The sequence below is a fragment of the Topomyia yanbarensis genome, chromosome 3, assembly GCF_030247195.1.
Source record: "Topomyia yanbarensis strain Yona2022 chromosome 3, ASM3024719v1, whole genome shotgun sequence".
Lineage (NCBI taxonomy): Eukaryota > Metazoa > Arthropoda > Insecta > Diptera > Culicidae > Topomyia > Topomyia yanbarensis.
The window spans coordinates 48,101,421-48,127,358 of NC_080672.1; the positions used below are offsets into that span (position 1 = coordinate 48,101,421).

The 25,938-nt window shown below is 37.1% G+C and overlaps 1 protein-coding gene across 12 annotated transcripts in view; it reads right to left on the reverse strand.

The window, feature by feature from the left end:
• Window positions 1-25,938, reverse strand: part of LOC131693268 (long-chain-fatty-acid--CoA ligase 6) — a 95,543-nt gene that overhangs the window by 21,124 nt on the left and 48,481 nt on the right. For 11 of the 12 annotated variants that reach the window (XM_058980978.1, XM_058980972.1, XM_058980976.1 and 8 more), the window contains one exon: window positions 23,629-23,783. In XM_058980978.1, coding sequence (XP_058836961.1) covers window positions 23,629-23,783 — 155 coding nt within the window. Of the gene's footprint in view, window positions 1-20,597; window positions 21,494-23,628; window positions 23,784-25,938 lie in introns of those variants that run through there. The other variant, XM_058980979.1, reaches the window with a different exon arrangement.

Consider the following 25,938-nt stretch of genomic DNA (forward strand, 5'->3'; position numbering starts at 1 on the left):
TTTTGAATGTACGGTTTAGATGCTAGAGGAGATTGATTTCCGTCATATAACTAAAATGCCCGGCAATGTCGCCCTGGAAATTGTTGTCAAGTGTATATTATCTTGAGATTGGTCCAACTGAAAATATGGATGTAGGCTGCTATAACGAGACGTGACTGATACATGACCGCGTGGAACGTGGAAATTCGTAGTTATTAAAATGTTCCCTAATCACAGCGACGTTTTTAGGTTAGCGAGATCGCGGGCGTATTATTATTATTGTTCATTGGGGGCTTTAATCTCGATGGGTCATTTGCCCTCGCGGGCGTAGGTTTGCGTGGATGACCTCAATTGCATGTTCGCGTTTGTGACGAGAGTTGTATTATTGCGCAGGGCTCGAGCGTTTGTAGCTTAATGGTTTTGACGCATGAGCGTCGGTGTGTCGCGTGTATAAATTCGTTTGTACAACCGTTTAATCGCTTGCATATTCTCGTAGGCTATTGAATGATTGCACGAACGGCGATTTTGAGTGTAGGCTTCACATCTAGAAAGGAATGAGTTCCCCCATATCACCAGAGCATCCGACCATGACGCCCTGAGACTGCTAGTGCATTTGAATTTTTTGAGACCAAGATGGAAGGCGTAGACCTAGGCTGCTAGGAATAAAGGCAGGAACTCTCGGATGATATTGATTCATGATCGCGCTGTAACGGGTGCCGGTATAATCGCACTTGAGATCGCGTATAAAAATTCGTAAGTGCTGACATATTGGCTTCATCACCGGAGTGGTTGATGTATGTAAGAAATGCGGGCGTAGGTGTGCGCGAATGATCGCGATTGTATGTTCACATGCGTTACCAGATTTGTATTACCGTGAAGGGTACAAACGTCTTTATGTTAACGTGTTTGATCGCGTGTTTATGTCGCGCATGCTAGCTTGACGTATTTGAATTCGTTTATATAGCCATGTAGCCGCTTGCGTGCGGCTTTCAAATGTTTGCGCGCAACGTCATGCTAATGTATAATTTTGAGCGTACGGTTCAGATGAAAAAAGAAAGTGAGCTCCCCAATCTCAATGAAGTCTTTAACTATGGCGCCCTGTGACTTGTTATCTAGTGTATATAAGATTCGTATTTGTTACTATGTTTCAATTGTCGCAAGGTTCTACTGTATCGATTTTGTTGGCGTTTTTTGGCAAATTTAAGACTAATAGACAATGAAAGCAATGAAATTGAAAGACGGATATATGAACATGATCGAAAGGAAATGTGAAGAGTCCTTTGCCTTCTGCTAAGTAGGAGTTGGGCATTGCACCCAAGTCTACGGCATGATCATTGATAGAACATAACTCATCATAATGTTTTACAGCCGACGCCGGCAAAAGAAACTTCACAAATTCTCGCATAGAACGACCATGCAATCATTATTTTCTTCTTCTGCTGGCATCATAGTCGTTCTAGGCGAGGATTTATGAAGTTTTTTTTGCCGGCGTCGACGGTAAAACACGATGATGAGTTATGTTCTATCAATGACCATGTGGTAGACTTGGGTGCAATGCCCAACTCCTACTTAGCAGAAGGCAAAGTTCCTTAACATTTCCTTTCGATCATGTCCATATGAGCCTGTGTAGTCCTAGTTTTTCCGTTCTAAGTTTATAACTGATTCATTCTAGAATACCTATCCGTCGTAAGTTTCGTATTTTAAAGTGGGAACTGTGGATTGTGTGTTGGCGCTTGAGACATCGTTCATAAATTCGTGCATTTTTATTGTTGTGAGGTCGTGAACATAAGAATGCTCCAATTATGTTCAATAGAATATGAATGGCCATTTTCCACATTTTTGGGTTGAAGTATGGGTTTTAATTGTCAATAATGGGTACACTAAGTTTTTTTTAAGTAATATCAAATAACGTAATCATTTATTTTGGGTTTTTCGCTTTGGCCCTGGTACTCCCCAAGTGGAACATTTACCAAAAGTTTTCATAGCTAAGCCTTACGAAAATCACCTCTTTCCAATTTCATCATATCAAGCATTGAATATTTATAGTATTCAATCGGTTACCCCAACCAAAAAAATCATTTTTCATAACCACCTACAAGGTCGTTGATCGCGACAGCGTTAAAATCAAATTTAAAACTTCGTGATTATGGATAATGGCAAAATCGAGATTCGACTACACGATCTGGCGCACACTTACGATATGGCTCTTAAAAAATTTAAGAAAATCATGTCGCAATACAGAAAAGTGGCATCAGTTACAAACGATACGTGGAAAAACATATTCCTAGATATTGCAATAGTGATTACGTGGTAAGAATGCAGCCTCCCTACTTGAACCTATAATACACAACACAAGACAATACTATTCCACAGACAACGCTTTCCACGTATCAATGATAGACTACTACCCGATCAGAAACACATAACAAAAATATTTCAAAACTGTATCTCGCACTGTTACTTGTTATAATTTTCTGTTATTTTAACTACTAACGAGACCAAATTTATAACAAAGTATGTTACGAAAATTGCATTCTGTTATAATCTTGTTATTTCATTCTGATCGGGTACCTGAACTATGCTGAAACGGTTCACTATCATAAACCGTGGACAGCAGTCGCTAAGAAAAATTCGTCTACGGCAAGTAAAGCAAATACGAAGTCTTCAATATCATCACCTGATCCAATTACCGGCCCCATAGCTAAGATTGTCGATATTTACTATATTTGAAATATAACAGTTTGCAATAATTGCAAAGAAACATCCTGCATAGCAAGAACTATTGGTTAATTTTGCTTACTTGATATGAAAAATATTAAATAGAAAACATTTTTCCTGAATATTTTAAAAGCATAATGTGATGAACGCAATGATGTCGTGGAATGATCGAGCTAGGTTTTGACGGCAAACTAATTATATTTAAATAACAAAGCTCAGAACATTAACACACAAACTTTGACATTTACTTTCTGGGCCACATCACTCTCACAGAATCCAGAAAATATTTTGTAAAAATCCCCTCGCCAGAGGTAAAATATAGGGAACGTGAGAAATACTAAACATCCTGGTAAAACAACTTTTGTGTGTTCTCAATTTTGAGCTGAAAAGTGTGCTGATTTTTCCAAGCCTACAGTTGGTCAGCTTATATATGCAAGTTCTGTGTATTGGCGATTGGCCGGAGCATCATATGATTTGCTTTATTATGTATCATTCGATCAAAAAACGCCTTTTATCAATTAACATTCGTATTTTTAAAAATTCACCGACTCTCGTCGAAATATGATCACTATTTAAAAACATCATCTCGATCGTCGGACAGCGCAGTAGCCATCTGTTTTGTTCTCCCATATATTATTCCAAATTGTTGGACATTCCTTTCGCAGCTGCATCCAACAAAATAAACGATTAAATCACCACACTCGGAAACAGCAGCGCAAAAAATATAACCATCCAAATATCCGTGCAGTTTTCATTGATAAATTTTCTCGAAAATTATTTTCGCAAAGCGGTACCCACTTGACGGGTGTGGTGGCCGACTTATACATACTCTTCATGGGATAAGAATTTTAAGCAGTTTTCACTTGATCCTATACCTCACGGGATACAGTAAATTTCGAAATCGACAGCTAGTTTGGCACTATCTAGCTCTTTGTTGGTATTCGAGGTACAAAGAAAGGGTGAAAGAAGAACAGGTGCCTCACTTTCGTTTCGCAAGATTGTTTTTCATCTAACAAAGTGAGATTACTCACTCGGTTCACTTCCGACTGTAGGCAGTATGACTGACGGGCCAAACCACCCTTTTCATTGCTACCAATGATCGTGCAATGAGATGAGCACTGATGATGGTGCTTGGAATGCGCGAAAATGCTGCCAAATAGAAAGCAAGTAGTACGCCAGCGAAATACTGTGTAACTAGAGTCCGTACATCTATTCAATCTTGATAGACTGGGTTCGAATGCCAGTTCGGTTAGGAAAGTTTGAATTCTAAGGTAGTAGAGGTGTGATTTTTTTGGTTCATACCGTCAAAATCAGTGCCAAATCCAACAATACCTCATAAATCAAATCCAATTAATCTTCACTTCATCTGTGGTCAGCATTTCAAGGCCAAACATAACAAAAACACTTCACTGCCACTATAATAAATATCGATCGTTGAAATGCAGTGACAGCTCGACATACGGATGTATGGCTCGCGTCCATAAATATGAAGGACGCGAACTAGAACCGCTAGCCAATCGATCTAACACGGCCGCGCGCCGTTATGCCATTTGCTCGTGAACTGCATCTCAGGGTCAGGACGGACGCGAACACAGGGAGTAGAAAAGTACAAAAACCAGTCAGTTCACCCGTCAATCTTCGGAGATCAAAAATGAATGCAAGCAAGAAAATCGGGAAACGAGATTCACGTCACAACATGCGACATTCGCCAACACCTCCGCGTGCTGGATTTAACTAGATTTTTCCTGCACTTTTGACGCACTGCCACAAACTCAGAGCTCAATCATTATCAACTCATAAACTTAAATATAAATCAATATCAATCATCCTTCGGATAAAGTAAGCATCAACAAACGACCACGCGTCTCCAGCGTTTTGAGTTTGACTGCCGATCGTCTCCATTGAAATGCAACAAATCCGTCTAATGAAAATGTGTGAATTGGATTAATATCAATCCAAACAATAGTTGCAAGGCAGCAGGCAGGGTTTCTCATTGACTCGGGCTTCCAACCATCAAACTGTACATAGTTGCTTCGTGGGTAACCTTTTCACACCATGGTCAGTGTCTGAATATCAAGTTCAAGTTTTCGAAGACGTCGTTGGTTCTATTTCAGTACCAGCTCGAGATGATGGATGAGTCGGGTGGCAGTCGGGTTTCGCCTGGGTCAAACTGCGAACTGTATAGGAATGTATGCCACGCAAAACCGACCAATTGGTGCAATTTTTCAAAACATGTCAACGTCTCCATGGGTTTCTTTAGACGTCGTCGTCGTTTGTGTGGGATGCCACCGGAAATGGCAATGGCGCAAACACCGACTACTCTCCGGATGGGGCTTGCCGGTTTTCTGTTTACTTACCAGAAAAGAAATAAACTTGCGATTGAATTACTATCAGCCTTACTGTGTTAACAACGCTCTGGGACGGGTGGGGTGTGTCGCCACCGATTTTCAAACAGCTGGTGCAATTCAAGGATCGCATGCCTCCGTCACGTTGTTTCTGTCTTTTGTCTGTTGTTGCAGAGGAAAGTTAGTTCGCGAAAAATCTCATCTTGGTTCTTCTTGGCACGATGCTTCTTCGTACATACATGGTTCGCGGGTATAGTAAACAACCTAATGAGCTATCTTTGAGCGCAAGTACTGTCCGTAGTAGTAGAAACGGTAAAATCAACATTATGTATGATGGTATTGACGACAAAGAGCATGGTGTGACGAACAAGTTCTATTTCTTTACTGGTAGTCTGGCACAATGATGAATATTGAGAAAGAAATTCTGTTTCGAGTAATTAGTTGGCAACAATTTGGGTACAATTTTTAACATATCTCAACTGCAATGTGTTAATACAGTATTATTTCATCGTCACAAATATTTCGACCTTTATAACCTCATTGTAAACGATGTACAATGAACATACATTTCTAATGTTCTTGTCTGTATTTTTTTTGTAAATTATGCAAAAAGTTTACCATTTAAGCAAGTGTAGAGGGCAAAGATGAACAGTAATTCTATATGTTGCAATTAAAAAAGCAGTTTTTAACGTATTTGGATCCTAATGTTCAGCATCATCCTACTTAGCCCAGATCTGCATTGAGCAATTAAAAATACATTTCTGCTGATTTGATCATACAACTTCATGCATCGTGACTCTTTCCAGCTCAAAACATTCCGATAGTATCATGTTCAAAACAATCAACGATTAGTATCTGTTCTCGATCAGAGTGAGTTGATGCGGTCACTGTCGAATACAAAGTTTTTTTTAAATTTTACCTGCGTTCGTAATAATTCTATATTAATGATAGATTTAACGAATTGCAATCACTTTACGCTACACTGACGCAAGGAAAACCACTAGTGGAATTCGAGAGCTATATACCAGAGACGAAAACCAATTATAGCGGTTGTTGGTAGTCAGAAAAATATTGACAGCGAAAACAGCAACTCTCACTGTCACTTAAATGACTGAAATCGCCCAAAGTGACAATATTCACACGACAACGATTCCGAGAGTCACTTTTGGTGATGCTAGTCACCGTGACTCCCAACAAAGTGTCGAAATAGTCACCCAAATGTTTGTGATTAGAATAAAATAGCAAAATTTATTTTAATTTGACGGATCATACTAGTAGTAAAACCGACTTAATCCACCCAGCAGTGAGATGAGACAATTATTACATATATCACTCTTGGATCATTCATCAATTTCCAGAAGTCATGCGAAGTAGACACCCAACGCACAGTGGTCGGAAACGCCAAAAACGTGTACTTAATTCACTAGAGGTCAAACCATCGAATATATTAACAGGGTGTCTTTGGAGGAATTGTTCGTATCAATATTCCCCACAATTTGATAACAATTGAAATTAGGCGTGGCTTACTATGATCGAACTAAAACAATTAATTTTTTATACTGACAAGGTAGAAAGTTAAAAAACATGATAAAGTTAGCTTACCCTATTCATAGGGTTCTAGAGTGCCACGCACCAAGGCATTTTAGCTGTAGGGGAACATGGGGAGACTTGACCAGGTTTTCAGTTAAACCTACGTAAATGTCTTAAAACCTTTTTAATCCTTTAAAATTCATTTAAACATAATGCGCAGTAGTATTGCGCATATTCGTGATTTTTTGTAGAATTTTTGGTTTACTTTTTCCAAAGTTATAAAAGTTTTTCAGAGATGAGTTTTTTTGGTCAAATCTCCCCATCATGGGGAGACTTGACCAATGCTTGTGGAGACTTGACCAAGAGAATTTTGTAAAATCAAAACAATAAATTAAGACATAAAACATGCTGTCTTCATATTTTTACATATTGTCGAGATCCTTAAGTACCAGTAAAAAATATAAAAGTTTTGAATTTCATTAATTTCGATTTTTTTATGCATTTATTTTGTGGATTAACTGTACTGCTTACATTGCTTGTTCACACGTCACGAAATCAGCCATATTACTGCTAACTTTGTTTACTAGTACTAAAAGATATAGACTGATGTTTGAGGTAGGATTTTTTGTGACGTGTTTAACATTAACAGTAGGTACCACAGCATAGTAACTATCAAAAATTTTGAATCTTTATTCAGCTTATTTCCACTTGGTCAAGTCTCCCCATAAAATTTTTGTCAAGTCTCCCCAACATTAGTTGTTGTGTAAAATGTCGTGCAAATGTTAGTAATATCTATTACAATGTTCCGATTTATGTAAAACCATTTCACCATTTCATAAGGAATAAGATGATATATGAGTAGTTAAAAAGTAATTATTAGTTGAGTAGATATGTCCATACAAAGTTTGATAAAAAATTACATCATTTAACACAAATTTATTAATACGGAATATTTTCTATAAGGAAAGTATTTCTCATTCCAAACTTTCAAAATTACTTTAAGGGGTCGAAACAAGTATAAAAATATTTTTGAAAAAAAATTAGGAACCTAATAGAACACGTCATAGCTAATAATAGAATTTTGCGCTTGGTCAAGTCTCCCCATGTTCCCCTATTGTGTATAGTTTCGACAGTGAAAAAAGTTCCTGTTCGTGCATTTTGGTTTGCACCTTTCTTTCTTATACGTAGTTGAAGTTGGTGTAAAAAAATGTAAAAATCTTCAATAACTTTGAAATGAATGAGTATTTTTACATACAATCTTCAACAATATTAAGTAGTTTTAATACCTACACACTTGTCTTGAACATAGTTTACACGAAAAGCAATGTAAAAAGTTATATTAAAAAAACTAGATTTAAGGGGGTTGCCATAGAAAACGCCTTATAAATCGATAACCTTGAATCCTACAAGCTCAAGTTCTTCAACAAAATTTTTCACTATGAGCATTTCTAAAACTTTATCGGAGACACAAACTTTCTACCTCATCAGTATAAAAAGTTAATTTTTTTAGTTCAATCATAGTAAGCCATGCCTAATTTTAATTGTTATCAGATTGTAAGGAATATTTATACGAACTATTCCTCCAAAGACACCCTGTGAATATATTCGATGGTTTGGCCTCTAGTGAATTAAGTTCACGTTTTTGACGTTTTCAACCACTGTGAAACGGTGTCCTTCCATTAGGTCGAAGGTCACTAGGCCGAAGGACATTAGGTCGAATGGACATTAAGCCGAAAGGACATTATACCGAATCGACATTACGCCGAATCGTCACTAAGCCGTATGGTAATTGAGCCGAATAACCAATAGGCTGAAGGACACAAGGCTCATTGAACAAAATCCAGAGCCAAATAGAGTAGTTGAAACTGAGCACGAGATATAAAACAATGACTCTGCACCGCTTCGGATTCTTCTTCTCGGTTATGCTGCAAAACCGCTTTACACTGGCTTCGCCGCAAGTACTAGACTGCCCAGAAAAATAATGAATTTTTGAAAACTCAATCGGCCCACCCCTGAGTCAATTCCTAGTCCCACCAGGAGCACTTGTACCAAATTTGAAGCAAATCGGGCAAGTCTAGCTACCAGACCAACGTGCCTGAAGTTTGTATGGGATTTTTCGACGTTTTACATGTAGAAAACCCACTAGCGCGCATTTTCGCCGCTAGGTAGCACTGTATGCATCGCATTATCAATATACGTGAAAATAAGAAAGATAATTTAATTGTCTACAAATTTGTCGAAGACTGCTAGTCAATCCGGCTTTGTTAAAAGAAGTTATTAAACTTTTAACGAAGTGATGTTTGAGTCAGTTTTGCATGAGGCCTAGCAGTGAATGATTGTGTTTCGGGTCTCGATTCCCACCAACTATACATTTTTGTAAGATAATGGTTAGAATTAGCTGAATAGTATGTTCAGAAGAATTGTAGTACATGATACGAGTTATATTTTAGTTGGAAAATTTTAGTTCCACATGCTACCGCATAGAGGGCGCCAACACTAACTTTTCATAGGAGAGAGAGATACAATATCTAGATGTTCGGAAGAATTACTGCAAAATACCTGTTCTACAACTTTGTCGAAGACACCTAGTTCCTATCTCTCTCCGTTGAAAAGTTAGTGTTGGTGCCCTCTATGCGGTAGCATGTGGAACTAAAATTTTCCAACCAAAATATAACTCGTATCATGTACTACAATTCTTCTGAACATACCATTCAGCTAATTCTAACCATTATCTCACAAAAAGGTATAGCTGGTGGGAATCGAGAAGCGATACACAATCATGCACTGCTAGGCCCCATGCAAAACTGACTCAGACATCACTTCGTTAAAAGTTTAATAACTTCTTTTAACAAAGCCGGATTGACTAGCAGTCTTAGACAAAGTTGTAGACAATTAAATTATATTTCTTATTTTCACTTACAGTGATAACACGATGCATACAGTGCCACCTAGCAGCGAAAATGCGCGCTAGTGGGTTTTCTCCATGCAAATTGTCGAAAAATCCTATGCAAACTTCCGGCACGTTGGTCCGGTAGCTAGACTTATCCGATTTGATTCAAATTTGGTACAAGCAGAGTTAAAACTATTCAAATTCATTGAATGAAAATTGATCATATTCAGCCGCATTCATTTTCAATATTCAGTGACGCAGCTGAAAACGTCCAACGAACAAACCGCCCATTTATCCATGCAGATTTTCATTCGTCTCCGATTATTACACGAAGCGACCGTGTAGTAACGAATCAAACGCATCAAAGTAGGTCCTGGCACAATGTAGGCGATGATGATTGTTGTTTCATATACTTTACCGGCATTTGAAAACATTTTCCTAGATAATTAGTGAAATGAATATATTGTACGATATTCAACTGAATGAGTAAGATGGATAGTTGAATGAATATTTTTTCCATTCACCGCGAGTCGCAACAGTTTCATTTTCAGCCGTCAAAAAAGTGCTTCGATTATTTTTAACTCTGGGTACAAGTACTCCTGGTGGGACCAAGAATCGACTCAGGGGTGGGCCGATAGGCGTTATTTTTTTCTTGTCACTCTAGTGTACATATATTCAATAAGTTGCTGCTTTTGAATCTCCGTTACATCCCAAATTGCACCCAACTGGAAATGGGATAAATAAAGTTGCAATTCTCGCAGGAATAAAGCCTCGAATAAACTGAATGAATAATAGAAAATTAATAAACAACGTTAATTTGAAAATTTAAATATTAGGAAAAAAAGTTATCAAATTCATAAAATGGATAGAGTGATATTAAATTAAAAACCGATTTAATCCACCTAGCAGTGAGATGAGACATTTCTTACACATATCACTGTTGGATCATTCATTAGTTTACAGAACTCATGCGAAGTAGTAAATCAAAATTATAAAATACACGAATCAAATTATATTAGCTTAATTAATGAAAATTTAGACTATATTTAGAAATAAGTATAAAATTAATAGAATGAATTGACTCAAACTAACAAATTGAATGAAATAAATAAATGGAATGACTGAACCTGAAATTTATAAAATTAAAGATATGAACAAAATGAATTAAATGAATCAATTTAATTTAAGGGTTCAAATTAATAAAATGAATGGAATGAACAAAGAAAATAAAATGAATAAAAAATAAATTAAATGAATAAATGAAACAAACGAACCAAATAAACAAAAGGAAGTGAATTGACAAAATGAATAAAAAAGAAGAAAATGTATTGATTGAAATGATGAATTAATCGATGTTGTAAGGTTATACATTAATAGAAAAAATAAATTGCGTCAAAAGAATTATTTGGATGAAATGAACAAAACTGAAAAAATAGTCAGGTTAATAAAATGTTCTTCATTTTAAACAAAATGTGTGAACTGGGAAAATGAATAGAATGCATTGAATGAAAACAGTGAAAAGAATGATATGACTAAAATGCACGAAATGAATAAACTGATCAGAGTGAATCCAAATGATGAAACGAATAAAGTAGATTAAATGAACGCAGATGAACAAAATTTCTAGGGCTTCTATCCTTTTTTGTTTTAGTCTTTTCGTTTTCACGCTTCTTTACTTGACGGCGTCGTGATTATTTAGTGTTTCAACATTATTGATAGACCTTAATTAGTTATCAGAAACCTGGAACGTTCAATTTGCTTTGGAAATCAAAGTTTACTTTTTGGTCATATATTCTCGAAAAATATTGTGCAGAATAGAATTTGCTGGTCCAGCAATTTAACACGCAATTGAATATAGTAAAGTGAGACAAGGTCACATGACACATTCTTTCGTGACGTTTACAACGATTTGACGAATCTTCATTCGACAAATATGTCATAACTTTATCAAATGATCGCCTACATCAAAACTTATTACAGATTCGGAAAGTAGACAAAATCTCACGAAAGCCCTTTGAACATAGAGCAAAAGATGGAGAATGCGATTCATAAAAGAGACAAGTAGATATTTCAAAGTTTTCATTTGAACTAAAATAAATAGTGTGAAGTGTCTAGGCTATGCCGATAGCATAAAAGGCGTGCATTCAGTTGATTATAATGCAGTCTCTTTCCAGTCATCCTTATAGTTTGCGTATTGTTTCGTTCGGAATTCTCGTTCAGGAAATATGGATAAATAAGCCCTGGACAATCCATTACTGTGAAAAAGAAATGGTTCAAACTGTCCGGATGGCAAAAATGTAGTCAGATCAACTATCTGTCCAATGCATTAACTCTGATTGTAATCCTCGTTAATTTACTTGTACAATATGGAAAACTCGAACGAAACGTGTGCTGAATTATCCAATGCCTCACTACTAATTGTGACTTCCATTGAAACTTCAATTGAAGTGTACTCAGTATAGAGCAGATATGGACGACGATAAGTTAGAAGACACCTTGTACTTGCATCCCCCATTGAGAGTGGGGATTTTGGGAGACTTCTTTTCCCGGATCTAATTCGTGGATATTTTTGGGCTTTGGTTCGTTATTTTTCATGAAAGTTCATACCAATATAATGTATGTGCATTCTCAATAATAACATCACAAAAAGGTGTTCTTAGTTTTCACATGACATATTTGAGCATATGTTTTATTCAAAATTCAATAGAGATACGAAGAGTTGAAATATCGCACGTGGAATGTCCCACCTCCCATTCAAGTCACATATTTTTCTGAGATAACCATGAATTTCCTTTATTATAGTGTTTATACAAGCTTTGAATAGAACTGAATTAAATTTGAGTTGATGTAGTTTTCGATGGTCACCTGTCTACCCATAGTGCAACGTTTCGAAATACCAATATCACCTTGAAAATAGTTATAGTTTTCCCATAAGGCAAATATTTTGCAAATTTTCTCGGACTACAAATATTTTATTTGACATGTAGGATGTATTATTAAACTTGTTTCCGCAAGTCTCTTTTACACTAAAATGCAAAGAAAATAATAGGGTAACAGACAAAAAATAGTTTTGTTTTCTCAAACCTTCACAATTACATCGCACACATGAAATCAGCTTGAATATTAATAAAGATTAGCAGAGAATCTTATCACACAACTTAGAAATGGATAGAGAAATAGCAAGATAGATGTAAGTCGTGAAAGTTGTCACCAACATGAAGAAAGAGAGAGAGAGAGAGGGAGAGAAAGAGAGAGTGAGATAGAGATGGGGAGGGCATGTGAGGCCATGCCAGACCTTATTTTTATAGGTATATTATGCGATGTATTGATTCCTTACATCCTTATTATAAATAATGTAAGTAGTAATTTTTTTTGGTCCCTCATGACTGGAGGCAAGTGAAGGTCATCGCCATTCAAAAACCAGGAAAACCAGCCTCCGACCACAACTCGTATCGACCGATTGCAATGCTGTTCTGTATTCGGAAGTTGTTCGAGAAAATGATCTTGTTTCGCCTCGACAATTGGGTTGAAGCAAATGGCTTACTGTCAGATACACAATTTGGCTTCCGCAAAGGCAAAGGGACGAACGATTGCCTTGCGTTGCTTTCTACAGAAATCCAAATGGCCTATGCTAACAAAGAGCAGATGGCATCAGTCTTCTTGGATATTAAGGGGGCTTTTGACTCAGTTTCTATCAACATTCTGTCAGAGAAGCTGCACCAGCATGGTCTTTCACCAATTTTAAATAACTTTTTGCTAAACCTGTTGTCTGAAAAGCACATGCACTTTTCGCATGGTGATTTAACAACATCGCGATTTAGCTACATGGGTCTTCCCCAGGGCTCATGTCTAAGTCCCCTGCTCTACAATTTTTACGTGAATGATATTGACGATTGTCTTGCCAATTCATGCACGCTAAGGCAACTTGCAGACGACGGGGTGGTCTCTGTTACAGGGCCCAAAGCTGCCGACTTGCAAGGACCATTACAAAATACCTTGGACAATTTGTCTGCTTGGGCTCTTCAGCTGGGTATTGAGTTCTCCACGGAGAAAACTGAGTTGGTTGTTTTTTCTAGGAAGCGTGAGCCGGCGCAACTCCAGCTTCTATTAATGGGTGCAACGATCAACCAGGTTTTCACATTTAATTATCTCGGGGTCTGGTTCGACTCTAAAGGTACCTGGGGATGTCACATTAGGTATCTGAAACAGAAATGCCAACAAAGGATCAATTTTCTCCGAACAATAACTGGAACATGGTGGGGTGCTCACCCAGGAGACCTGATCAGGTTGTACAAAACAACGATATTGTCGGTGATGGAGTACGGGTGTTTCTGTTTCCGCTCCGCTGCGAACATACACTTCATCAAACTGGAGAGAATCCAGTATCGTTGCTTGCGCATTGCCTTGGGTTGCATGCATTCGACCCATACGATGAGTCTCGAAGTGCTGGCGGGCGTTCTTCCGCTAAAAAATCGATTTTGGGAACTCTCATATCGATTGCTCATCCGATGCGACATTCTGAACCCGTTGGTGATTGAAAACTTCGAGAGGCTCGTCGAGCTTAATTCACAAACCCGATTTATGTCCTTGTACTTCGACTACATGGCACAGAGCATTAATCCTTCTACGTATACTCCCAACCGTGTTCGTTTCCTAGATACTTCTGATTCTACTGTATTCTTCGACACATCCATGAAGGAAGAGATTCGTGGAATCCCGGACCATATACGCCCGCAGGTGATCCCCAATATATTTTATAATAAATTCCGAGAAGTCGACTGCGACAAAATGTTTTACACTGACGGATCAAATCTCGATGGGTCCACTGGCTTCGGTATCTTCAACAATACTATCACCGCTTCATTCAAGCTCAATGATCCCGCTTCAGTTTACGTCGCAGAGTTAGCTGCAATTCAGTACACCCTTGGGATCATCGACACTCTGCCCACAGATCACTACTTCATCGTTTCGGACAGCCTCAGCTCTATCGAGGCTCTTCGAGCGGTGAAGCCTAAAAAGCAATTCCCGTATTTTCTGGGGAAGATACAGGAGTCCTTGTGTACGTTATCTGAAAAATCTTATCAGATTACCTTTGTTTGGGTCCCCTCTCATTGTTCTATCCCGGGCAATGAAAAGGCCGACTCATTAGCAAAGGTGGGCGCATTAAATGGTGACATATACGAAAGACCAATCTGCTTCAACGAATTTTTTAGTATTTGTCGTCAGAGGACACTCAACAGTTGGCAAACCTCGTGGAGCAATGGTGAACTTGGACGATGGCTACATTCGATTATCCCAAAGGTATCAACGAAGCCTTGGTTCAGGGGGATGGATGTGGGTCGGGATTTTATTCGTGTAATGTCCCGACTTATGTCCAACCACTACACCTTAGATGCACATTTGCGGCGTATTGGGCTTGCGGAGAGTAGTCTGTGCGCTTGTGACGAGGGCTATCATGACATCGAGCACGTTGTCTGGGTATGCGCCGGGTGTTTGGACGCCAGGTCTCAGTTAAAGGATTCCCTTCGGGCCCGAGGTAGACCACCCAATGTCCCAGTCCGAGATATGCTGGCAAATCTTGATTTCCCCTATATGTCCCTTATTTATACTTTCATAAAAACGATAAATATCCCAATTTAGCCCCTCTCTTTTTATTTCTCGTTTTTAGAAGTTTCCTCTTGCCGTGTGGAACCGATAAGCTTCAGACTGCCACTATGTAACCGCCATCGCCCTTATCACTACGGAATCTGAAGCGAGAGCGACTCGAGGTCCGAAGGATTCCCCGCGGGTCCGAAGAATACCATCCGCCAATCCGACCTACTAGACTGAGGCGCAAATTTGTTTCGCTGATCTCCCGTTTGCCCGAAAGTTGCATGTTTTGCTCTTCTCTACCGGTCACCATCTACGCCTTCTCTCCCCTGTCCTTGATACAACTACTTCTACACCGATTTTGGAAATGACCAAGCATAAGTATCCGATAAAAAATCAAATTTGTATTCCGTATTCCTAGTTTTAAGATAGTTGTAATTTCTACTCTTTGTTAAAACTATTGTCCCCCATCTTGTAAATAGAATTGTATCCCTAGTTTTAAAACATCTGTGAAATTTTTCATAAATATTTGTTCCCCCTTTTGTGTACCAAACTATATTGTTAGTTTTAAGATAACTGTAAATATTTCCTAAAAAACTATTACTATTGAATTCCTTGTTTTAAAATTTTTCATAAAAAAAATCTTTTGCCCCCTCTCTTATATATAGAATTTTTTTTCTAGTCTTAAGATAGCTGTAATTTTTTTCTCTTTTATAAAAAAAAATATTTCAACATTGTAACCTCCTAGTTTTAAGATATTCAAAATGTAAAAACAAAAGAATTCGGCACCGCCAAGCTAACGCATTTGTGCCTATCAAATAAACGAAATGAATAAAAAAAAAAAAAGTAGTAATTTTTGCGCCATAACCAATATAATCTAAATTTTGCAAAGAGCTAAATTTTTGCTAGAGTTTTGGGATTCAAAAATACAGTTTCTTTCGGTGATGCCACGAGTATAATTGTATGAGAAGTCTTATCTCATTACTAGGTGAATTACTTGATGAACTGTATAATTATATACCATCCAATATTTACTTCACGATTGAACGCAACGCCTAATCCAAGGGATAAATACATGAACTCTAGAAAAAAAATCACTATGAACGCATTATTTTGTTTTTGAAGTGAACTTACATATTGCTTTTTCAGAAATAGTTCAATTATTATATAGGTAATTCACAAAATGCTTTCATAATCGAATTCCTTGAATCACGTAGATGTGTTTTCATACTCCGATGTTCAAAATCGGTTTAGTTTTACCCCTAAAACACCAGTAAAGAAATACTCTGTACGTAACGATCTCGTTTTCAGTTGGTGAAAATTGATAAGCGAGGAATAAAAACACAAAATGTTTAATATCTCCGCCGTTTGGGAACGGATTTTGACAATCTATAGCTTGTTGGAAAGGTATTTTCATAAGCTTTTCGTTTCTGTTCGTGCGATATAATTGCCTTGTTCGAAAGTTATTCGCTTCAAGCCAGCCCTGTTTTGACATAACTACCCATATCTCAGAAAGTAAACAACATATCGAAAAACAAAAATAATAGTGTCAAATGGGAGCGTTAGGCCTTTCATTTGAAACTAGTTTCATTAAGATCGGTTCAGCCATTGCTGAGATAATTACATGACATTTTGTACATACATACATACACACATACACACACACACACACACACATACAGACATTGTCTCAATTTGTCGAGCTGAGTCGATTGGTATATGAAACTCGACCCTCCGGGCTTCGGAAAAAGTTTTCAAAGTTTGAGCGAATCCTATACATTTCTTTTGTAAGAAATGTAAAAATAAATATATCAGATTAGTTCAGCTCATTAAATGAAGAATTATATATTTTTAAAAATTATAAATTTAATAGAATAAATTAAGTTGAGCCAAATTAAAAAAATGAATGAAATGAATAAAAGGAATTATTGATCAGAATTGCAGTAGGATTCCGTTTTTGGCAACAATATTTTTTATTTCAGTTGCCAGAACTGAAACCGTGCCAAAATGGAACCCTATTTTTAATTCATTTATTTACGGCTGTAAGACCATAGTGCATCGGCTTTCGATATGTACTGGAAAATCAATCCAAAGCTATGTAGTGACGTCGTAATAATCAAAAGAGAAATTAATCAAAGAAAGGCTCGAAATGTTACTAATGTCCTATTGAAAATATTCTCCAGCGCATCCTTCCGTACGGGACTCTCTCTACATACATAATAAATTTCTATATGAACGTGAAATACAATACGTATAGTGTAAGATAGGGAAGCCGGGGCTAATTGGCAGGTGGGATAAGTTGACACCGCTAATTAGCACCGGCGTCCCCAATAGTGAATATGACTCTTATGATTGAAAATAAATTCAAATGGGGCACCAATTAAACACTATTCATAAAGTGCTTAACGCAAAAATTGCCGAAACGTAACTCCTCCTCCCACATGTAACAAATTGTCACAAATTTGTTCATCCTCCCGTCCCCTATTACGTATTACGTCCCCTATTCTTCAAAAAAAAATTTCCTTCAGTAAAATTTGCTACGTAACGTTCTCGCTTACTCACCCCATATGTCACAATTTTTCGTACCACCTCCCCATCCATAAAAGCGTTTCGTAATTTATGAATGGTCCGTTATTGCAACAAAATATGTATTGTGCATTTTTAAAAAGAAATACTATACACAACAACAATATTGCCAAAAACGGAACCCATTTGTTGCAAAAATCGAAGTGTGCCAAAAAGGGAGCATGCCAAAAACGCAATCCTACTGCAATTAAAGTAATAAAAAGAGGCACCTAAATTAAAATGTTTAAACTAGGAAAAATCTGTTACATAAACAGAATAAATAAAATGAAAAAAAAGAAAAAATTAAGAAAGATTAAAATAAATAAGATGAATAAAATGAATAAAATAAATAGAATGATCAAATGAATATGAGTAAAATGAATAAATTAAATAAACCGAACAAAACTAATTTAATTGATAGAATTAATAAAATAAAAGATATAAAAAATGATTAAATAAAATAAATAAAAAAAATAAATAAAATTAATAAAAAAATAAATAAAATAAAATGAATGAATAAAATGATAAAATTGTTGTAATAAAATGATAAAATTGATGAAAGCAAACGAATGAAATGAATAAATAAAACGAATAAAATTAAAAAATCCAATCAGCGGTAAGTCGTGTTCTAAAACGGTACAATAAACGTTGACCAGCGATGGCCAAACGTGTTGTGTGAAGGATGACAAGCGCGGGTAATCGAAAAAAAGCGTTTAAGCAAAACATTTGTGCAAGATGCAAAAAAACGTAAAGCACTGCACAAAGAGTTGAGTCGCGATGAACGGAAGAATACAGTGGAGAAAACACGTACGCGGAAGTTCTACACTCAGCTGTTAACAAAACCGGAGTGTCTCGTCATGGATGACGGAAATTGTTTGAAAGCAGATTTCCGACAGCCAAACGAGATCCTTTTCTTCACTGCTCGTCGTAAGTGCGATGTCCCTGAGGAAGTTAGTAAGTAGAAGAAGCATAAGTTTTGCCAAAAACTACATGATTTGGCAAGCAATTCGCTCGTATAGAAAGCGCATGACCCCTTTCGTGACAACCGGAACGGTGAATGGGTAATTATTTTGTGAACTTGAAAGAATGACTCCAAAAGCGTCTACTTCTGAGGACTGACGATAGCTCTACGTTTTTCTGGACGGATTTAACCACATACTACTATTGCTCAAAAGATGCTCTGGAGTGGCACTAAGGCTAGAATACAATAGATTAACGCAACTCAATGGTATGGCAGTAGTTCCAATGCCAACAAAAAAGGGCTGAAAAGATCAATTCCGTGGCAATTTATCTTGTATTATATTGCATTGTTTATTGGTACTTTAACCTCGATGGGTCATTCGCCCTTAAACCAAATGATCTTAGACCCCCGAAAGCACTGGATTTCCGGCCGACCGAGAAATATTTGTTCATTTTGAAGCAGGCACTCCAGAAGCATTCTCAGGAAGTGCAATCAATATCATATTGAAGCACGCCAGATGCTACGTAATGGAACTAAAAGTTTTCAACTCATCTCTAGGGAGTAATTTTCCAGGCATGATTTGTTAACAGAAATCGGTGATGAATAAACCAAAAATCAGTTGTCCTAAGTTAATTCCCTGACTCAAACATACAATATACATTTCAAGTAAAATAAAGCGTGTCCTAATGAAGACGGTTATATGTGAATAAGATTATGGATATACCGAATTAAATGAATTTGCGAAGATTTAGTCTATTGTCACTGAATTCCCTAAGCATTTTAGAATTTCGAGAAATCTTAAGTTACATACCTTTTTATTTTTCAAAAAATCGATTTTTTTTTATTACTTACTCGGAGAAAGAGATCGAAAGTTACAGCGCTTCGAAGCGCGCTTCGTCTACCAAGAGCAGTGCTAACTTGAAATTTTAAACTCTATTATCTCGAAATGTCGTTTTTCCAAAAATGGATTCTCCGTGATCACAATTGCCGAAAAACCACTCAACCGATCTTCTTCATTTTTTTCAAATGATCATAATTAATTTTTCTCGTACCTTAACGATTCCTTTTTCATGTAAAAAATGTTGTTTCATTGATAAGTTTTTTTAGTACAAATTTTACAGCTTAAAGCGTTGATTTTTTTAGGGAAAACGTTCCCGAATGCAGGAATTATTATTTATTCAACTAATCGGTCAGGTACGAGAATTACTCCTATACCAATAGAAGTTTTAGGATTTTAGTTGATGATAAAAAAGGAAAAGGTGGTAACTCCGTTAATTATCAATATATTTTTATAAACTAATGCTTGTTTTTTCACTGAAAAAGGTACTACCAAAATACTATAACTTTGATGTAATAAAATCCTTGCTTTATGCCTTTACGTAAATTCTTGAAATTTTTCTCGCAAAAAGGTATGTAACCCTTTAATGCAAAGATTCTTTTGTTTCGATCTTACACTCGTGCTATTTGTCGTCTAAATTCTTAAACCAGATACTGCTACCGTCTTGCGCCAAAAAGACGCTTTTCAAATTAAAATAAAGATGATCAGATCGTGCATTACCGACCTTCACGCGCCACATAATTAACAAATGTCAATGTCAGGTGCCACTTTAATACAACGTACTCTGTCAGTATCTACTCATATACCTTTCACACTATAAATTCGATACAATCAACCACCTGTCAATGGGAGCGATTCAAAATGTCCGGCAAACATACCAAACTGTGCACCGACCTTGTCGAACGCGAAAAACAACCAATTACCAGCGCTAAATAACCCGTACTTGTGCAACCCTCAATAATCCCCAACCGACCACATCTCCGTTCTGAATTTACCATCATCAAATAGTCGTGCACAACATCGAGAGATTATTTCAAGTACATCGAAATGATGCCGTATGAGACGCCACAGATCAACAGGTTTCCGCTGATTCCGATCTAGTTGCACCCAACCGAAACAACTTAGCAGGAAAAATTGAGCGTAGCCAAAAATATATTAAACCGGTAGACTATATATAATTACCTTGAGTACATCACTCTGGAAGGCAGGGTTTATGGGTGGGCGGATCGGATCCACCGAACCGCAGCAAGACATATTGGACACTTGCCCCGGCACGGTACAAAGTAATTAGACTATAATATTTTATTATTGTTTCACAATGGTATCTCGAAATGTCACACGCCGTGAATCACTACTCTGTTATAAGTTGAATTTTGTTCTTTCTGTCAGCCACTCGTGAATGGACGATTTTGAACCTCGTGCGACACAATTTTTTTGCTTGGTACCATTTGAGTCAGGAAGATTTACGATGCAACCAAGAGGTACTTTAATTTTTGAAAGAATGTGTATTTTTGTTCTGTCTTCTTCACGTTGCTTACACGTCTAGCACATGATTGTAGACGTACCGAGCGAAATTTTTCTGCTCTTACTCCACGTGATCATGATTGGACTGATTTTATGAGTTTAATAACATCTTTTTCGCGTCACAAGTTTCACACTGGTTTTTAGGTTTTTTTACGAATCACGGAAACACGGAGCGCACGAAGCTTCTCGGGTGGCTTCTCGAAAGTGACTAGTACGCTCGGTAATTTGCTCGTATTTCGTCAAGAAAATCGCAATCTAATTATAGGTTCATTTTAGAAAATTTATTATTTTATTTATTTTGAGTCAGCCATACACATCACTCCAACAGTTACCGCGTGCTGGGAGCGAATATAGTCCTTCCGTTGAGGCACCCCACTGTGTAGTGAAACAACAACAAAAACAATCCTTGGCTCAATTCACCGGGGCGCGTGACACGATCACGAGAGAGAGAGACAGTGAATGGTCGCAGGATCCCGTGATCCAACCCACCCAGTAGTGGTCATGTGGAACTTGAATTCACCAACCGATGACCGGCACTTGACCGAAACGATACACCATGCGTCCGCTTTCGAACACGCTGCTCAGTTCACTGCAAGCGGGTTGTTTTGGTTGTTCCTTCTACGCCGTGACTGGCGCGAAAAAAAAGAATGGCGATCGTGATCCTGCGCGGAAGGTAACATTCGCTTTTTGTTTGTCGAACGTGATCAACATCCCTGGTCCGATCGTCATTGTCGTCTGCTGTCGGCGGTATATCGAACCGGCTATTGCCACATACGTATCACACCACGATGGGTGAGTTGCGGGTGGTGGGGGATACAGGAGCCAGGAAAAATGACAACTTTTCACTTGGTATGTAGATGGTATGGCAAGTGATCTTCATGTCAATGAGGGTCGGGTAGGGTTCCCAGAAAATTTTAACGATTCGACTTGTCATTTGACTCGATTTGTACAATAAGAAATCAAGATTGAAAAAAACAATTTTTTTGTAGTATTTTGTAGGTTTAAATTCATAGTTAAACACCATAGTTTCACGACTGATTCCATTCCATATCAGTGTAGTTCATGTTTTGCGTCGCTTCGAAAAGAATAAAGGAATTTGAAATACGAAATGAATCAATCTTTCTAAATCTGTAATGATTGATCTATGTCTATTGATTCAAAAGTATGATTGAAGTTTTCAGATCGAAAGTTATATGTGAATAATAAATTCGGTAAAACCAATAAACCTTCAAACAACAAAAGGCAAATCAAAGAATAAATAAACATCATACTTCCAACACATGTCCTTTCATGCCGCCCGGAGCTATGGATTACAAACATACTAAAATTTCGAGCAGGATTATCTCGGACCATTCACTCGTTTAATCCGCTGGACCATTCACCACTGAAACAACTCCCCGACAGCAGTACCCTACCCCGTGCACACCTTTCGAAGGTGTTTATTGCTTTTATACCACCAATTGTTGTTTATTTGCATCGATTGAAAACAAATCGAATCGTGTAACGATATAATCTACACCAAAAGTAACTGCCTGCTAATTATACCGTGCGGATAAATAAACCAACTTATCGTAGATATAAATAGTTCCCAAACTACTTGTTTACCGATAAACCTTCGAACAGATGGCTGCGTGCGGTACGAGTTACATCGGACCACGATTTTAAGGGATCATTCCGACGCTAATTGCACAGGTCAACGAAGTATGAAATTAATTACTCAACCAACCAGCAAACGTCAAAGTTGCTTTCTGAAGCGGTGATCTTCCATTTCCTCGAGAAGAAACAGGTGCACTGCCGCCTAGGACGGAACGAGAAACATTAATAATCTTTACCCCCACAGTTGTAGCTGTCTGTTAAAAGTCACTGCTGACTAGTGATTAGTTTGTCAGCACATATAGTGACACCATTTCAAACGGTAAACAATCTGGATAGTGGTAAACCTCCCGATCTATTATTACCGACTATTAAAATTAAACCACGCGAATCATCATGCGCCTCCATTAAAAGGCAACTGATTTACGATCCTACCGCTTTCATCATAAATTCATAAAAATAACACGCTAATCAATAGCGGAGCTCAACTTTTTGAAAACGTTTATTGCGAATCGCAAAAAAGCACCGGAGATTTGCGAAATGCGCACCATCATGTTTACGATCAGTGCCAATGAGGACACCCGGTTGGATGTTGATGTTCTGCATTTGTACTATTTTTGTCTCGTTCGTAGTCTGCTTATTTCATAATCCTACACATCAGCTAAATAACGTTTTTACAGTTTTCGCGATATGGCTTGGCGTATTCAAGGATTAGTGAATGTGTTATCATTGCATCCGTAGTCACATGACCAATAATTTCACATGCATTACATCATAAAATTCAAATGCATCATCATCCTCGTCCCAAACCAGTACCGTCATCATCTCTATAATAGAAACGACATTCCCAGGCGGTAATGAGCATGGGTAACGTCTTCGAAAAAAACAAGGCAGCTCATCTGACGACAACACGACACGAGTTTAAACTGGCGCGAGCTTGCCGTTGTCGGTTGAATTTTCCCAACCACCCCGCCATCATCTCATGTGATTCGACCACGGACAGAAGAAAGAAAAATGAAAAGCAATCCGTCTGTCAGTCAGGCGACTACCTACTAGTGACGACAGTGTACTGAATAAGTATAGCATATGTACTTACATCCTCGATTGGACACTGATTATCTAGAGGCACTAGTGGTTTCTCGGGTACTGGTCTGGTAGCGTAGTAGTAGGCGGTCGCAGCAGCCACACCGGTCAGCGCCAGGGCGCCCCCAGGCCCGCCGACGTACCCAAGGCATTCGTCGAGATCGTCAACTGTGGAAGAAATAAAGAGAGAGAGATAACTTAATGGAATGTGCTGTGGTAAACGGGGAGCGTTCGCAAAGCTTCGCATTGTATCGCCTGCAGTTAGACTACTGTTATGGCTGACACGGAAAGGAAATGCTTTCGATTTTTTGTATTCGCTAGTCTTTAATTTATTTTTAGAAGAGAATGATATTTTGCATTGATTTCTCTTCGGATAAGATTCTATTCGAAGATATTTCGCCGTGGAAACTGTTTGCAAGGGCTTATCGATTCCCAAATGTTCTTGCAGTAGAGGGATTCCATGAGAAACCGGCCGACCGCAAAATATGACCATCGTCGATTCGAACGAAACTTTGCAGGTGTGTTCGCTGTATGAATCTCCATGATATTCTCTGGCAATTGGAATATTTTGATACAAGAGTATTTTGTCAAAAGGGCGTAAACGTTTCTACGTGCATGAATTTCAATTTTTTTTTGTTCGATTACTGTATTTTATACAGCAAAACTATCTGAGAACATGTTACAGGGAATGAATACTTCTGTCCGAAAAAAATATACACTGAAAAAAATGTTGTGTCATTTAAAAAAAAAAAAAACAAAAATTTATGATAAAAATTTAAATTGCGAAAAAACCCATTTTTTTAAATTTTTTATATTTTGTTACCAAAAACCTAAAGAGAAAAGAAACATTTTGATTGTGATTGCATGATGGAGAAAAAATCGGTAAAAAAGTTTTTCTAACAACTTCGTACATGTTTTTAAATTTCATACTAATTGACATACAAAATTGTAATTTTATTACAGAATATAATTCTAAGCACCATTTAAAATCAAAATGCATTTAACAAAAATCTTCCAAAATGCGATAGTTTTCGAGATATTTGAAGTTTTGCTACTTCAAAAACAATTAATTCGTGTAATTATGCTCTTTTTAAAAGTTATTAGCGTTACCCCATCAAAAAATGTCAAAAATTTAATGTTTATCGTTTTAAAGACGTAAAAGCAACCTTTTTCGTGTATTTGGATCATGGAGAAGCTTTCAATAAAAAAGTTTTCCTAACAACAACTATTGACATTTTTTTATAATTCTTACTATTTGCAGTCAAAAATACAATTTTCTTTTTGAATGTGATTCTAAACGCCATTTTAAATCGAAATGCTCTTAAATTTTTTTTTCTAAAATGTAGTAGTTCTCGAGATATTTTAACTTTTGTTTTAACAACACAATTATTTTGTTTTATTACGACCTTTTCATAAGTTAGTAGCGTTTCTCCATCAACAATAGTAGGTTTTTCAAAAGGCCCGTAAACTTTCGCGCAACTTTCTCTTTGACATCAAGGCGATATTGTAAACCATTTGAAAGTTACATGAAAGCAACCAAGTTTCTTTTCTCTTTAGGTTTTTGATAACAAAATATAAAAAATTAAAAAAAATGGGTTTTTTTCACAATTTAAATTTTTATCATTAATTTTTGTTTTTTTTTGAAAAATGATAAAATATTTTTTTTTCAGTGTATATTTTTTTCAGACAGAAGTATTCATTCCCTGTAACTCGTTCTCAGTTAGTTTTGCTGTATAAAATACAGTAATCGAACAAAAAAAATTTGAAATTCTTACACGTAAAAACGTTTACGCCCTTTTGAAAAGTTGCTCTTGAGTCAAAATAATCTTATTACCTGTGGAAAATATTTAGTCTTGCATGACGGTGAAACGTGTAAAGTTTCATTGGAATCTAAGATGGTCGGTCACGATTTTAAAGATTTTCGGACGGATCTTCGTGGAATTCCTCAGTAATCAAATCCCGCGTACAGTTATGTGCAGGTAGAATTCGCCACTCATTCGCTTTTATATTTCCATCGATAGATAATAACACAATCGTGTGCTTTTACCCGGCACAAGTGCGAATTTGCTTTCTGGAACGTGTCTTTTCGACGTATTATATTTTCGTTTGCTATTTTTAAGGTGATTCGAAAAGAGCGACGAGAGCATGATGAAGTTTTGATAGCTTTTCTATATCTATCTTGCCATAACCTACACAGATCAATACTAGGTGATTTCAATATGTGCACGACAAATAATGTGATGAATGATGATGCCATTACTAGCTATAAATTACACTAGTTTACAAAATAAAAATAAAAATCTGAACTTCAATATTCGAAAAT